Source organism: Megascapheus bottae, chromosome 2, assembly GCF_031878675.1.
Source record: "Megascapheus bottae isolate mThoBot1 chromosome 2, mThoBot2.hap1, whole genome shotgun sequence".
In the NCBI taxonomy this organism is placed as follows: Eukaryota; Metazoa; Chordata; class Mammalia; order Rodentia; family Geomyidae; genus Megascapheus; species Megascapheus bottae.
The window spans coordinates 49955725-49971022 of NC_143510.1; the positions used below are offsets into that span (position 1 = coordinate 49955725).

Sequence of the window (15298 nt, forward strand, 5' to 3'; positions counted from 1 at the left end):
AATATTCAGATCAGTGGCCTTGTCTTAGCTTTCTTTTCTTTTTTTTGCCAGTCCTGGGGCTTGAACTCAGGGCCTTGGCACTGTCCTTGGGCTTTCTCAAGGCTAGTGCTCTACCACTTGAACCACATCACCAGTTCTGGTGTTTTCTGTGTACGTGGCACTGAAGAATCAAACCCAGGTCTTCATGCATGCTAGGCAAGCACGCTACCACTAGGCCATGCTCCTGGCCCTTGCCTTAGCTTTCTCACCTTCTAATGGGGGAAGGTGTATAAGTAGTTTCCTGTTCTCTAGGTACTCTGTTTCCAGCAAAGTCATCAGGCTCCCTCTTGCTGGTAGCCCCCTAGTCCCCTGCAAAAAAAAAATAACTTCCCCTTCTTGTGTCCTCATCCATGATACTAGACATGGCCTGGCTGGGGGAGGGGAGGCTGCTGAGCTTACAGGAGGCATTTTCTAGCCAGAGGACACCCTTGGATCTGTAGAACAACTAACTCTTCCCCCTTGAGTATACCCTATGACCCCCTCCTCCTAGGAAACACTGAGACGCACAGAGCCCCAGATTTGGTGCAATGGACCCGGCATATGGAGGTGAGGGGCCTCAGAGGTCAGAGGTCAGATGGACAGGTCCTGGGGTGGTAGGAAGCAGGGGTCAGCATTGGTTTGGTGATGGTTTGTTCTTGAGTTCAAAGGCCAGGTTAAGGGTTAGATGGAGGAATTTGAAACACATCTCTTCAGGACAGAGACCAAAAGTCAGTCCGTATGAAATCTTCCTGTGAGTGTGGCTAGAGGTCAGAGGTCAGAGAGGGTGAGGGTCATAGGAGACATGGCTAGAATTCTGAGACTTTATTATTTTTTTTTGGTGCCAGTACTGAGGCCAATAATCAGGGCCTAGTGCTCTCACTTGGCTTTTTCATCCAAGGCTGGTTCTCTATCACTTGAGCCATACTTCCAGTTCTGGCATTTTTGGTTAACTGAGGAGAGTCTCTCAAATTTGTCTGCTCAGGATGGTTTCAAACAAAGGTCCTCAGATCTCAGCCTCCCAAGTAGCTAGAATGATAGGTGTTGGCAGCCCTCAGTCTCATTGTGTTCCTCATGCTGGGTTCCAGCTCACAATCAGCCAGATGTGCATGATGGCACCTGTCATTCCGCTATCATTCCTGGATCTTCCTGATGCCTCTGGAAATCCTGCTCAACGGCTTGGGAGGCTCTGGAAAGGTCCATGACTCGTCTCTGTGTCTCTGTCTCTGTATCTCTGTCTCTGTCTGTTTCTTTGTCCCTCTGTCTCTCTGTCTTTCTGTCTCTCTCTCTGTCTCTCTATCTCTCCCTCTCTCTTTTTGTGCCAGTACTGGGGCTTGAACTCAGGGCCTGGATACTGTCCCTAAGTTATTTTGCTCAAGGCTAACACTCTACCACTTCACACCTCAGCTTTTGGCTTTTTGGGGTAGTTAACTGGGAATAAGAGTTTCAGAGACTTTTCTGCCCTGGCTGATTTTGAGTCTCAATCCTCAGATCTGAGCATCCCAAGTGGTTAGCATTACAGGCATGATCCACCAGCACCCAGAGGCTTGCCCTTTTGTTCCTAGCACTTAGCATTGTTCCTGGCCTAGAGAGAAGTTCGGTAAATGTTTGGTGAATGAAAGTACAGGGGGATGGATACAGGGACAGTGGACTGTCTTCTGGCTTTGTCCTGTAGGCTGTGAAGACTCAATTGCTAGAGCAAGCACAGGAACAGCTGATGGAGCTGATGGATCGGGCCACGTGGGAGGCTGTGAAATCCTACCCACAACTAGACAAACCCCTGCCTTCCACTCCCCCAGCTTCCTTGAGCAAGTGAGTCTGAAGATCCAGAAGGCTGAGAGATGAATGAATCATAAATATCTTCTTTTGCCAGCTTTGGCATGGCCCCGACTTCAGCTCCTCTTTTCTCTCTTTACTGTGATTTTTCTGACACTGGCCTTTACTTTCTGAGCCTGATCCTGACTTGGTTCTGCTATTGCCGTGCTCTCAAGTTATTGACCTTCTACCTGGTCTTGCCCTCTTCCCCTGGTCTTCTTCTTTTGGATCCTGACTCTGCGAACAACTGCCTCAATTCAGGACTCGAGGGTCATCCTTTGGAAAACGAAAAGTTTTCATCATACGCAAGTCCCTGCTTGAGTAAGTCAGGGGTGAAGGCAGGGGATGGGAGGACAAGAAAAGATTTTGGCTGAGGATCTAGGACACCTCAGTTTTTATGCCCAGGCTCTCTCTAAGGTGGCTTATGGGAGGATGTGGAGTGGGCTTTGCTCTGGATGTAGCTGTAGGAGATAAGCCCCCAGGCGGAGAAGCCCAGCCACAGTACCACCCTTAGCAAGAAGTGCTGAGTTGGCAGACCCCACGCTCTCATAGTTAGTGACTGAGATGGGACCCAGACCCCTGCAGACCTCCCACCCTCATCCTTGACTCCTTCCCTCCAGTGAGCTGATGGAGGTGGAGCACTTCCGTACCATCTACCACATGTTCATCGCTGGCCTGTGTGTCTTCATCCTCAGCACGTTGGCCATCGACGTCATTGATGAGGGCAGGTAGGCCGCTTCTACCGGGGACAGACTCCCGACTCAGATCATATTCTTTGGCTTTCAGTGTTCCACCTGTTCCTGGCCCTTTGATTGCTAGCTACTCGTTAAACATGGCTTCTACTGGCCTTTCCACCTGAAATGCTCTTTGGCTGAGATCTAAGGATTGAGGTTCAGAGCCACCCTGGGTGGAAAGTCACCAAAAAGCCAGAAATGGAGCTGTAGCTCAAGTGGTAGAGCGCTAGCCTTGAGTGGAAAAAGCTAAGGGTCAGTGCCTATGCCCTGAGTTCAAGCCCCAGGACAGGCATCAACTTAATTCATTTATTAGTAAATAATTTTTTTTGCCAGTCCTGGGCTTGAGCTCAGGGCCTGAGCCCTGTCCTTGGACTTTCTCAAGGCTAGAGCTCTACCACTTGAGCCTCAGCACCACTTCCAGCTTTTTCTATATATGTGGTACCAAGGAATCGAACCCGGGTCTTCGTGCATGCTAGGCAAGCACTTTAACCACTAGGCCAAGTTCCTGGCCCTAGTAAATAAATTTTTTAAAAGGTAACTTAGAATGGAATCCCTTCCATGACTGGATCTCAGTGGGCAAGACCCTGCACTAGAAGTTCTGGTAACAGAGGCAAGTCTTGAATACCTGCCATGATGGGACTTTCCAAGAGCTCTCACTGAAGAGGAGGGGGACATAGATGGGTTATGCTTTTGTCTACTCTTTCCTTCCCCCACTCGAAGGCTGGGACTAGAATTGGACCTGCTGATCTTCAGCTTTGGACAGCTCCCGTTGGCGCTGATAACGTGGTTCCCCATGTTCCTGTCTACTCTGCTGATCCCCTACCAGGCCCTGAGACTATGGGCCAGGCCTGTGGCTGGACGAATCTGGATGCTGGGTGCAGGCCTGGCCTGTGTGCTGCTCGCTGCCCATGTGGCATTAGTCTGCCTCCTCCCAATCCATGTGGCTGTGGAGTATCAGCTACCCCCTGCCTCCCGCAGTGTGCTAGTCTTTGAGCAGGTGAGCACAAGCAGAACTTCAGGGCTGGGAGACAGTAGATACCTGAGTTCTTTTGGTTTTATGCTGTGTTGTTTTGAGTGGGTCAGAGCTTGTTACTAGGGGCAGAACCTACTTTAAATATTTGGGGAAAATTGGGCACTAGTGGCTCACATCTGCAATCCTTGCTACTCAGAGGCTGAAATCTGAGGATGGTGTCGGGAAGCTGGCCAGGCAGAAAAATCTATGAGAGTCTTATTTCCAATTAACCACACAAAAAAAGAAGTGAGCTATGGTTCAAGAAACAGAGCGCCAGCCTTGAGTGAAGAAGCTAAGAGACAGCACCTAGGTCCTGAATTTAATCCCCAGTACTAACACAAAAAATAAATCATATGGGCCAGGAGTGTGGCCTAGTGGTAAAGTTCTCACCTAGCATGCACGAAGCCCCGGGTTCAATTTCTCGGTACAACATACACAGAAAAAAGCTGGAAGTGGCCCTGTGGCTCAAGTGATAGAGCACTAGCCTTGAGCATAAAAAAAAAGCTCAGGGAAAAAAAGCCCAGGCCTTGAGTTTAAAAAATTAGGAGAACATATCTGATCTGGGGAAAATAAATGAAAGAGAAAAGGGGCCCTGCTATGCGATCTGAATCTACAGGGTCACAGGGGTTTGGTGGATTAAGACCCCCCCACTTGGCTTTGCATACCCCTCTGCCCTTTTACCCAGCAGCAGTTATAAAACAACCTGACAAAGAGAAAGTACAGTATGCTTGCTTTTCCACTGCAAAGAAGAGCCCAGAGACAGTAGGTGATTGGCTCAGAGCCACACAGCAACTTGGACTCCCTTGCATTCCACCTCAGGTGAGGTTCCTGATGAAAAGCTACTCTTTCCTGAGAGAGGCTGTGCCTGGGATCCTTTGTACAAGAGGAGGTAAGACCTTCCACTGAGCCCTCAGCATTCACAGCCCTGAGTTACTGCCAAGCACAGCTGTGTCCTCCAGCTGTGTTCTGTGAACTGTCATTAGGACTGTCTGGGCCGGCCTCTGAGAGACTGCACTCAGTTATCCAGGTCTTGCTTCCCAATGCCAGCCTGAAAAGACCCAGGGAAGAGAACCTTATATTAAGAAGTCAGGATAGAGGCTGGACAGTGGTGGCTGACATCTGTAATCCAAGCTACTCAGGAGGCTGAGATCTGAGGACTTCGGTTCAAAGCTAGCCTGAGCAGGCAAGTCCATGAGACTCTCATCTCCAATTGATTAACTGGAGATAACCAGAAAACCAGAAGTGGTACTGTGGCTCAAAGTGGTAGAATACTAGCCTTGAGCTGAAGAACACAGGGACAGAACCCAGTCCCTGAGTTCAAGCCCCACCCATGGCCAACAACAACAACAAAGCCAGGATAGGAAGGGAAGGAAAATGGAAAGTCATGGAATTTCTGTTTGCCTAATGAAGTGCTGGCTACAGGAGATTCCACTGTTGTCAGCTTACTACCTCTTACCCTCATTCAGACCCTGGATCTAAACCCTCCTCCATCTACCTCTGTCCTATCCATCTCTCGATTTACCAATCTACTACTGACCCCAGCTACCACTCACCACTGTCTCTGCCCTCCATCATTTTTTTCCTCCCCAGGTAAGGGCTCTGGGGCCCCCAGTTTCTCCAGTTACCTCTACTTCCTCTTCTGCCCCACCCTCATCTACAGAGAGACTTACCCCAGGTAAGACGGTGCAGCTTCTCCTCAAATGCCCAGTGCCCCAGGCCAGTGTTTTTGTATTCTCCTCTCTCTGAGCTTCCCCCAAACCCCTGCACTGGTCACTGCTCAATAACAATCCTACAATAATATAAATAAAGAAACAAGTAGGAGGGGCTGGTGCTGCTGTCTCATTCTTGCAATCCTAGCTGCTCAGATCTGAGGATCATGGCTTGAAGCTAGTCTAGGCAGAAAAGTCCATGAAACTCTTATCTTTAATTTAACCAGCAAAAGGCAGAAGTGGAGCTCTGGCTCCAGTGGTAGAGTGCCAGCCTTGAGTGAAAAAGCCAAGGGAGGAAGTAGCTGTGGCTCAAAGTGGTAAAGTGTTAGCCTTGAGTGAAAAAGTTCAGGAACACCAAGACATGTGAAAGGGTATCAATGTATGTGAATTAATGCACCTTCTATCTGGCAAATATCATGTAACCCTTTTACTAATTACAATAAAAAAAAAAGTTCAGGAACAGTGCCCAGGCCCTGAAGTCAAGCCCCATGACTGAAAAAACAAAAACCAAGCAAGATCTCCAGACCCTGAGTTCAGTTCCCAGTACTGGTGAGCATACACGTGCGTACACACACACACACACACACACACACACACACACACACACACACACCCTATCACCATCACCATCATCACCCTAATTATTATTAATGTAAGTAAATAGGAGGGAGATTGCACCTTTTCCTTGCTTAGCCCATTATGACACTAAGGTTGATCAATTGTCCAGATGTATCCAGTTTTATCACAGCTTTAGTACTGAGAATCTTACATATCCCAGAAAGCAATGATGGGTCATCTTAGATGACACTCAGGCTAATAACTTACTTTCTGTGTTTGCTATGGATTGCCCAAACTGTTCTAGAGACGACTGGAGTGATAGCTCAGGTGGTAGTTTGCCAAAAAACACAAGGCTATAAGTTCAAATCCCAATCTTGCCAAAATGTATCTAGACCCCCTACTCACCAGCTAATCTACCCAGGCCTGCGCAGGGAATGACATAAAAGGGTGACAATCACATCCTTGTTGCCTGCTGCAGGACAACCAGCATCAGGTGGAATTACGTGGCCAAGAACTTCGCTCAGGTTAGAAGACAGGGCAAAGGGTGGGCAGCTGTGACCTATGGTGGCTGGGGCATTCCTGAGAATGTGATGGGGGAGGAGGCAGAGGCTGCTACTGAGTCAATTCCAAGTCGAGCAGCCAACTGCCAGTACACCTGTCCTCTGCTTTACCCACAGACCCTGGGCTGTTTGCTCTATGCCTGTTTCATCCTGGGCCGTCTCTGTGTCCCTGTCTTTGCCAACATGAGCAAAGAGCCCTTCAGCACCCGTGCCCTGGTGCTCTCCATCCTGCATGCCATGGTGCCAGGTAAGTTCTCCAGGGAAGTAGAGGCTTGCCATAGACAGACTGGTGATAGATAGGTGTGGGGGGGAGTGTGCGGGTGTGTGTATGTGCCTTGAACACAAAAAGCTCAGGGACAGCACCCAAGCCCTTAGTTCAAGCCACAGGATGAGCAAAACCCCAGACCCAAACATCTAAGAACAAAACAAAAGAACAACAGAAAAAAACCCATTGGGGGGCCGGGAGGTTGGCCTAGTGGTAGAGTCCTTGCCTAACATGCACAAATACCCGGGTTCGATTCCTCGGTACCACATACATAGAAAAAAGCTGGAAGTGTTGCTGAGGCTCAAGTGGTAGAGCTCTAGTCTTGAGAAAGTCCAAGGACAGTGCTCAGGCCCTGAGCCCAAGCCCAAGACTGGCAAAAAAAAAAAAAAAACCCATTGGGCCAGGAGCATGGCCAAGTGGTAGAGTTTTTGCCTAGCATGCACAAAGCCCTGGGTTCTATTCCTTAGTACCACATACACAGAAAAAAAACCAGAAGTGGTTCTGTGGCCAAGTAGTAGAGCACTAGTCTTGAGAAAGCCCAAAGACAGTGCCCAGACCCAAAGTCCGAGCCCCAGGACTGGGAAGCAAGCAAACAAACAAAAACCTATCAAAAACATTTAGCCTTAAGTTATGGTTGAATGTGTGTGTACATGTGTGTGTTTGTGTACACATATGCTCACATGTACAATTCACTCTGTGAACTCCCAAAGGTTAGTGAATTTGTGACTCATGTCAGTATTCCTAATATTGGTATAGAGTTGATGCCAAGTAAAGGCTCATAAGCAAATGGATGAATTAACAAATGCATGAGAATATGAATGATGAATGAATGCGTGTTAAGAGTTAGAGCTGGGCTGGGGATGTGGCTTAGTGGTTGAGTACTTGCCTAGCATGTGTGAAGCCTGGGTTTGATTTCTCAGCACCACATAATCAGAAAGAGCTGGAAGTGACTCTGTGGCTCATGTGGTAGGACTCTAGTCTTGAGCAAAGGACGCTCAGGAATAGAGCCCAGACCCTGAGTTCAAGCCACAGGAATAGCAAAAAAATAACAAAGAGTTAGGGCCCTGGTTGCTGGACAGGGCACCAGGTCAGGACCCCGCCCAGGCTACACATGGGTGGGTCTGACCTGCAGCTTTGTCCCACCAGGCATTTTCATGCTGCTGCTCATATTCTTCGCTTTTCTGCACTGCTGGCTCAATGCCTTCGCAGAGATGCTGCGATTTGGAGACAGAATGTTCTACCGGGTACCACTTGGGCCAAGGCTAACTGGGAGCTGGAGATAGGGAGAGCTGAGAGTTGAGGGAGGGGTCGTGGGGGAGATGGTGACTGTGTTAGATGTCACGCAGCTGTGCTGTCCATCCCCTCAGTGAGAAATGTGGGTCTATAGTTGTGGGGATGTTGCTGACCAGCCAAGACTCACTGCCTTTGTGTGGATGGCACTTGACTACCTTCTTATCCTGAAGGGTGGGTGGGCCAAAGGGCAACCACAGTCCTGCAGGTGGGTGAGAAGGGTGCTGCTCTTTCTGTTGGGCTGGGCATAGCCCTCTGGAAGAGAATATGGCAGATTGTAGGCCAGAAAGCAGCAGCAGAAGCTGGAGCCTGGGACACTTACTGCCCTTCCCCTGCCTGACTCCACTCTCGCATCACAGGACTGGTGGAACTCAACGTCTTTCTCCAACTACTACCGCACGTGGAACGTGGTGGTCCATGACTGGCTGTACAGCTACGTGTATCAGGATGGGCTCTGGGTAGGGTTCTCTTCTGCTCCCACAGTTAATGGAGGCTCTCCAAAGCATCTCATTTCTTCCCTCTCCTCTAGCCACCTTGACCAGACCTAAGGGCCCTGTTGATTTAATCTATTCCCATTCTACCCAACCCAATGGGTGGCAAGTCCTCCTGACAATCTAACTTCCTCTTTTCTTTTCTTTTTCTTTGTCAGTCATGGAGCATGAACCCAGGACCTAGGTGCTGTCCCTGAGCTTTTTCACTCACTTCCAGTTCTCTGGTGGTTAGTTGGAGTTAAGAGTCACCAACTTCCCTGCCTAGGCTGGCTTCAAACTGTGAACTTCAGATCTCAGCCTTTTGAGTAGCTCATCTACAGTCTTGAGCCACCAATGCCTGGCTTAACTTTATTCTTTTATCCTTTTATTTTGCCAGTTCTGAGGAATTTTGTTTTGTTTTGTTTTGTTTGCCAGTCCTGGGGCTTGAACTCAGGGCCTGAGCACTGTCCTTGGGCTTTCCCAAGGCTAGTGTGCTTTACTACTTGAATCACAGCACCACTTCCAGCTTTCCCTATGTATGTGGTACCAAGAAATGGAACCCGAGTCTTTGTGCATGCTTGGCAAGCACTCTACCCCTAGGCCACACTCCCAGCCACGGAGGGGGATCTTTGTGGAGGGGCTGGGGATGACGCACTCCTTCTCAACCTCTCCCCACTTGCCTTGCCAGGTCCTTGGTGGCCGGGCCCGAGGGGCAGCTATGCTGGGCACGTTCCTGATCTCTGCCATGGTACATGAGTACATCTTCTGCTTCGTCCTGGGATTCTTCTACCCAGTCATGTTGATGCTCTTCCTTGGCTTTGGGGGTGAGCTTGGCATCTGTTACTGGAGGGGAGCCATCCAGAGGAGTCCTAGATCCTGCTCCTGGGCTCCCCAGAAGCATAGCAGGAAGGCTGCTATAGTTAAGGGTATCATGGAGATGACTTGGGAACAGAGAGGAAGCAGCAGGAAGCACTTGCTGGACATAGGGGAAAGTTTCTGATTATAAAGGAACATTTGAACCAAGAACATAAAAGGAGAAGTAAATGGGAAAATGGGGTGCAAATGGGACCTGGGATATTAAGGGGTACGTCGAGGAGTCCTGGTATAACAGTCACCAGAGATCTCCTTTCCACAGCAGAGTTCAAGGTTTCCTCAAGAGTGCCATCATTCCTGCTCCAGTTCCTAATCCTTCCCAGGTCTCAGGGATGGGAGGGAAGGTAGGAAGACAGGATTCTGAGATCTGGAGCTGGACTGATAACTTTCCAGGGCTGCTGAACTTTGCCATGAATGACCGGAACACAGGTCCAGCGTGGAACGTGCTGATGTGGACCTTGCTCTTCCTGGGCCAAGGCCTCCAGGTCAGCCTGTACTGCCAGGAGTGGTATGCACAGCGCCACTGCCCCCTGTCTCAGGTAAAGGAACAGAACCAGGAGCTAGCTTGGGGTGAGGTACTGTGCTCTGCTTCCCCCCCCCCCACTCCTATCCCTCACCCCCCGGCAACCCCTGCCCCCTGCTTTCCACCATGCCTTAAAGATCCATCCTTCTCTGATGCAGACAACGTTCTGGGGACTGGTGACACCTCGATCTTGGTCCTGCCACCCCTAGAAGTCAGGGCATCTGGACTGCTGAGATGACACCACCAACTCCTCTCCATCTGCAAGGCTTGGGGCCAGAGACCCTCGCTGTGCTTACACACCCACCACTGCACATGGCACCCACCAGAGACTGCAGGCACTCAGGACTGTGCTCTGTGAGCAGCTGAGCACGGAAAGAGACTCACGGGTCCCTTTCTCCATGGATTTGGCACTGGTTACTCTCCTGCCTCATGGCTGTCCACACTTGGGGAGACTTGGGGGACCTTACAGATTCAGGGAGTATGGAGAGGGGGAGGCATGGACTCAGAAGACCAAGACTCAAGAAGGAATTGGTTTTTACTCACTACTCTCAATATAACAATAAAGTCTTGGTCTTCCTTTTTATTTATTCATGTTATTTCCTCATTTGTTTATTGGTTGAAGCCCACTTTGTGACAAGCACTGCTGATGCGCTGTGGCTGTCTGCCCAGGATAAACCTGAGTGGCAGGAGAGGCTGTGAATCTGGGTGGTATCCTGGCTTTGCTTTTCTTTTTAATTGTGATGTATAGAGGGGTTACAGTTACATTCTCCAGGTAGTAGGCACATTACTTCTCACACATTGATATCCCTTCTCATGTTTTTGTCCCCATTCCACTCCCCCCACCCTATCCTGGCTTTTCTATGCTAGCCCCTCTTCTTCAAGCCTGACCTCAACACTTTTTACCTCTATTCTTTCTTTTCTTTTCCTTCCTCTTTCTCTTTCTCTCTCTCTCTTTCTCTCTCTTTCTTTTCTTTTCTTTTCTTTTTTGTCAGTCACAGGGCTTGAACTCTGGGCCTGGGTACTGTCCCTGAGCTCTTTAGTTCAAGACTAGTGCCCTACTACATTGAACTTCCAGTTTTCTGGTGATTAACTGGAGATAACATTCTCACAGACTTTTGTGCCTGGACTGGCTTTAATCTGAGATCCTTAGATCTCAGCCTCCTGAGTAGCTAGGATTACAGCCGTGAGGCACCAGTGCTCAGCTGTGCTGTCTCTTTTGTCAGGTAGCTTTATTATTATTTATTATTATTAATTGAAAAGGTGCTGAACAGGGGCTTACAGTTACATAAATAAGGTAATGAGTACATTTTTTTTTTTTTTTTGCCAGTCCTGGGCTTGAGCTCAGTGCCTGAGCACTGTTCTTGGGCTTTCTCAAGGCTAGAGCTCTACCACTTGAGCCAAATCACCACTTTCAGCTTTTTCTATGCATGTAGTACCGAAGAATCGAACCCAGTTCTTCATGCACGCTAGGCAAGCACTCCACCACTAGGCCAAACTCCCGGCCCTGCACATTTGTTTTTAAACACCGTTATCCCATTTCTCATTTTCTCCCCTTACCCCTCTCTACTAGCCTCCCCTGAAGCTGTTCATATCCAACATAGCGTCAAGTGTATATCAATGTTGCATTAGTTCATCCTTGTCCTGCTATATCTACAGTCCCCTTTCCCTTCCACATTAGTTCATTCTTTGTCCTACATACTGAACATAAGAACCTCTTGTTTCCATGTCTTGGAGTTCACCATTATTTAATGTGCAATATTAATATATGTTAATATCAGCGAGTCTGTTGATCACTTCTTTCTCCTCTTCTTTTCCTTCTAGCTGGATTTCTGTTTTATCCTTTTTCTTGAGACTCTTTTATCCCACAGACTGAATCTTTCAGATCTGCAAACACCTTTCTTTTGCCTTGATACATGCTTTTTTCAGCTGGGTGTGACCTTCCTTCCTTCTTTCTTCCTCCCTTCCTTACTTCTTTTACTTGCCTTTCTTTCTTGCTTTCTTCTGGGTCTGGGCGCTGTCCCTTAGTCTTTTGCTCAAGGCAGGCACTCTATCTATCTGGAGAAAACCACCAGAGCCTGGCCTTTGTTCTTTATTTCTAGAAACCTAGTAGTGTTTTTCCTTTTACCTCAGATTTCTCTTTTTTTGTTGTGCCTTCTTGTGCCCTTCTGTTCTGAATCTCAGATCTCTCTTAAGATCAGCAAATACTCTCTTCTAATCCTAATTATCATCTGTTCCTCTCTCTTTTCTCTCTTAAGGTCAGCAAATACTCTTCTAATCTTAAGAGTCTTTTTTCCCCCAGTCCTGGGCCTTGAACTCAGGGCCTGAGCACTTTCCTTGGGCTTTTTCCTCAAGGCTAGAATTCTACCACTTGAACCACAGCATCACTTCTGGCTATTTTCTATGTATATGGTACTGAGGAATGGAACCCGGGTTTTTGTGCATGGTAGGCAAGCACTCTACCACTAGGCCAAACTCCCAGCCCCTCATCTAATCTTAACTATCATCTATTTCCCTCTCTCTTTTAGAATGAATATAGTTGAGGGATATAGTGTAGCTCAGTGGTAAAGTATGCCCTTAGCAAGTACAACATACCTGGGTTCCATCTCCAGTACAAAAAGAAAAAAAAAAGAAAAAAAGAATGAATATATTTGTAAGTTAACTATTGAATCTATTCTCCAGTCCTCGTTTTTCACATTAATTCTGTCTCTTCATATTATTTGCTCTAAACTTTGAAATATTTTTTCCACTTGTTCTTCCAAGCCACTAATTGGAGTCTTGCCAATGACCATTCTCTTCTCTTTTACTATATATACTGGTTTTTGTTGTCAAAAATAACATTTTTAGTTCCAGAAAGTTGTGGGACATGTGGGGCTGTTTTTTGTTGTTTTATTTTTGTAGTTGTTTTGTTTCCGTGCTACTACTGGGACTTGAACTCTGCATTCTGATCTTGCTTAGCTTTTTCCCTCAAGGCTGGTGATCTACCACTTGAGTAATACCTCTAACCTGGGTGCAATATCTCTTAGATTGTATTGTGCACCCAGCTAAAGTGTGCACTTTTTTTTTTCATTCATGGGGCTTGAACTCAGGGCTACAGCACCACTAGAATAACAAGTTTTATAAGAGAATTACTAGTAATTTATTATTAGCAAGGTTCTTCCTGCCAATGATCAACATAGTTGGGTTTGAGAATTAGATGTTCCTTTACAATGGTTTGCACAGCCTATAATTTGCCTTTTTGAGTAACTCTGAGTGATTTTCGTATGACCACACTGCTGTTTTCATAAATGATATTTTTAGGGATTGAAAATAACAAGAAGTTCTGGTAAGCTGACCACTTGCCCTTAATGGTTTGTATGGCTAAATTCCTCCTTCCCAAAAAGTAACTGAGAATAGTCAGCAGGACCGTAAGTAGCAAATGGATTTTTTTATGTTGTCAGGGAATGTCGTCAGTGCTGGCAATGGACCCAGGACCTCTCCCACGATAGACAAGTACTCCACCATTGAACTACAAGCCAGCCCTTAACTGTTTTTATGCAAAACAGAAGTAATTTCAGAGTTCCTATTACTGGTTCAGATGTTGGTTTGCTGTTGCTATTGTTCTTTTATTTGAGGCAGCGTTTCACTAAGTGGTATAGACTGATCTTGTACTTGATAGCCACTTTTCTCAGCCCCTCAGTACTGGGATTTCAGTTATGTACCACCACACGCAGTTTACGTTGTTAGTGCTTTTTAAAAGATTATTATAAAAACAATGTAAAGAGGGGCTAGTTATATAAGGCAGGTAAATACTATATTTCTTTTTGGACAATATTATCCCTTCCCTCCCTGTTTCCCAGTTTTCCCCTCTCATTGCCACCCACACATTATATAGGTTGTTTTGTTTTTGCTAGTCCTGGGACTTGAACTCAGGGCCTGTGTCCTTGGGCTTTCCTCAAGGCTAGCACTCTACCACTTGAGACACAACACCACTTCCAGCTTTTTCTATGTATGTGATACTGAGGAATTGAACTTGGGTCTTCATGCATGCTAGGCAAGCACTCTACCACTAGGCCAAACTCCCAGCCCACTTTCTTCTTTTTCTTTTCTGTCAGTCCTGGGGTCTGAATTCAGGGCCTGAGCACTGTCCTTGGGCTTTCCTCAAGGCTAGTACCCTACCACTTGAGCCACAGCACTACTTCTGGCTTTTTCTATGTATATGGTACTAAAGAATGAAACCTGGGTCTTCGTGAATGCTAGGCAAGCCCTCTACCATTAGGCCAAACTCCTGGCCCTGGCCCTGAGCTCTTTTGCTCAAGGTTAGAGTTCTACCACGTTGAGCTACAGCACCACTTTCAATTTTCTGGTGGATAATTAGAGATGAGTCTCAGACTTTCCTGCACAAGCTGACTTTGAACTATAATGCTGAGATCTCAGTCTCCTCAGAAGCTAGGATTACAGGCATGAGCCACCAGCATCTGGCAGTTGATTTTCAACATGTCTACTGGAAACCATTGCTGTATTTTTCCACCTTTTCTTTTTTTCCTTTCCCCTCCACTCAGAGGCTGGGCACTGTCCATGGACATGTTTTGCTCAAAGTTAGCACTCTGCCACTTGAGCCACAATACCACGTCTGGATTTTCCTATGCATGTGGTACAGAGGAACTGAACCCAGGCAAGCACTCTACCACTAGGCCACACCCCCAACCCATTTGTTTTACCTTTTGACCCTCCATTTCTGTGACCTACTTACCAAAAGACAGAAAAAGGAAAATGAAAACAGCAATGAAAAAAAAAAAAACTTCATTTCCATTTCCTGGAGTTCATTTCTATAAATATTATTTTGTATCATCAGATGCACATAGGTATTGTGCCTTGGTGATCCTCTCCTAACAGTCCTCTCCTTTGGTCTCTCACTATGTGCCTACAAATTACTGTATATCATGTCCTGGTGTACTTTAGAACTAGCTTCCACGTATGAGAGAAAACATTTGCTAGTGCTTTTTAACTTACTGTCATTTAAATCACAGAATGTTCTGGCTTTTTGTGAGAGTGTGAGCATTTTTCAAGAATAAATGAATAAATGTCTCATGGCAAGATCAGTGTCTGTTTGGTTTTCACTGTTTCTCAACTACAATTGGTTGAAAGTGATTCAACTTTTGGCTTTTTTTTTTTTTTGCCAGTCCTGGGCTTGAGCTCAGGGCTTGAGCACTGTCCTTGGATTTTTCTCAAGGCTAGAGCTCCCGGCCCCCGTCTTTTGGCTTTTCTTACCCAGTAAAATTTTAGGAAAAAAATGATTGTATTATTTAGGTTCTTTTATTTGCCTTTGTTTGTTTATACCAAGTTCTCCATTATTTGATAAAAAGATAATGAAGTTCAAAACATACCAGATTGAAATTTTAACTTTATTGTTTTCCTATGTCAAAAATAATTCATATCCTTTACATAATGAAAGGAAGACACAAATGGCATAAATGAATCAACTTAATAATTACTTA

At 46.6% G+C, this 15298-nt stretch overlaps 1 protein-coding gene across 1 annotated transcript; it reads left to right on the forward strand.

Moving 5' to 3' along the window:
* The first annotated feature begins 539 nt into the window (after positions 1-539).
* On the forward strand, positions 540-10405 carry Soat2 (sterol O-acyltransferase 2). The gene is made up of 14 exons (XM_090326267.1): positions 540-585; positions 1691-1827; positions 2092-2151; positions 2451-2558; positions 3285-3561; positions 4396-4465; positions 5167-5251; positions 6322-6367; positions 6521-6650; positions 7815-7912; positions 8318-8416; positions 9117-9252; positions 9695-9840; positions 9983-10405. Exons 1-14 carry the CDS (start codon positions 580-582, stop codon positions 10031-10033), a joined length of 1449 nt encoding a protein of 482 aa, XP_090182393.1. The 5' UTR covers positions 540-579; the 3' UTR covers positions 10034-10405.
* The last annotated feature ends 4893 nt before the right edge of the window (positions 10406-15298 follow it).

Excerpts from the sequence above, each read along its gene's own strand:
- Soat2 (XM_090326267.1), top strand. Across the intron at positions 4,466-5,166 it reads GATCCTTTGTACAAGAGGAG|GTAAGGGCTCTGGGGCCCCC; the intron begins GTAAGACCTTCC and ends TTTCCTCCCCAG. Across the intron at positions 7,913-8,317 it reads GAGACAGAATGTTCTACCGG|GACTGGTGGAACTCAACGTC; the intron begins GTACCACTTGGG and ends CTCGCATCACAG.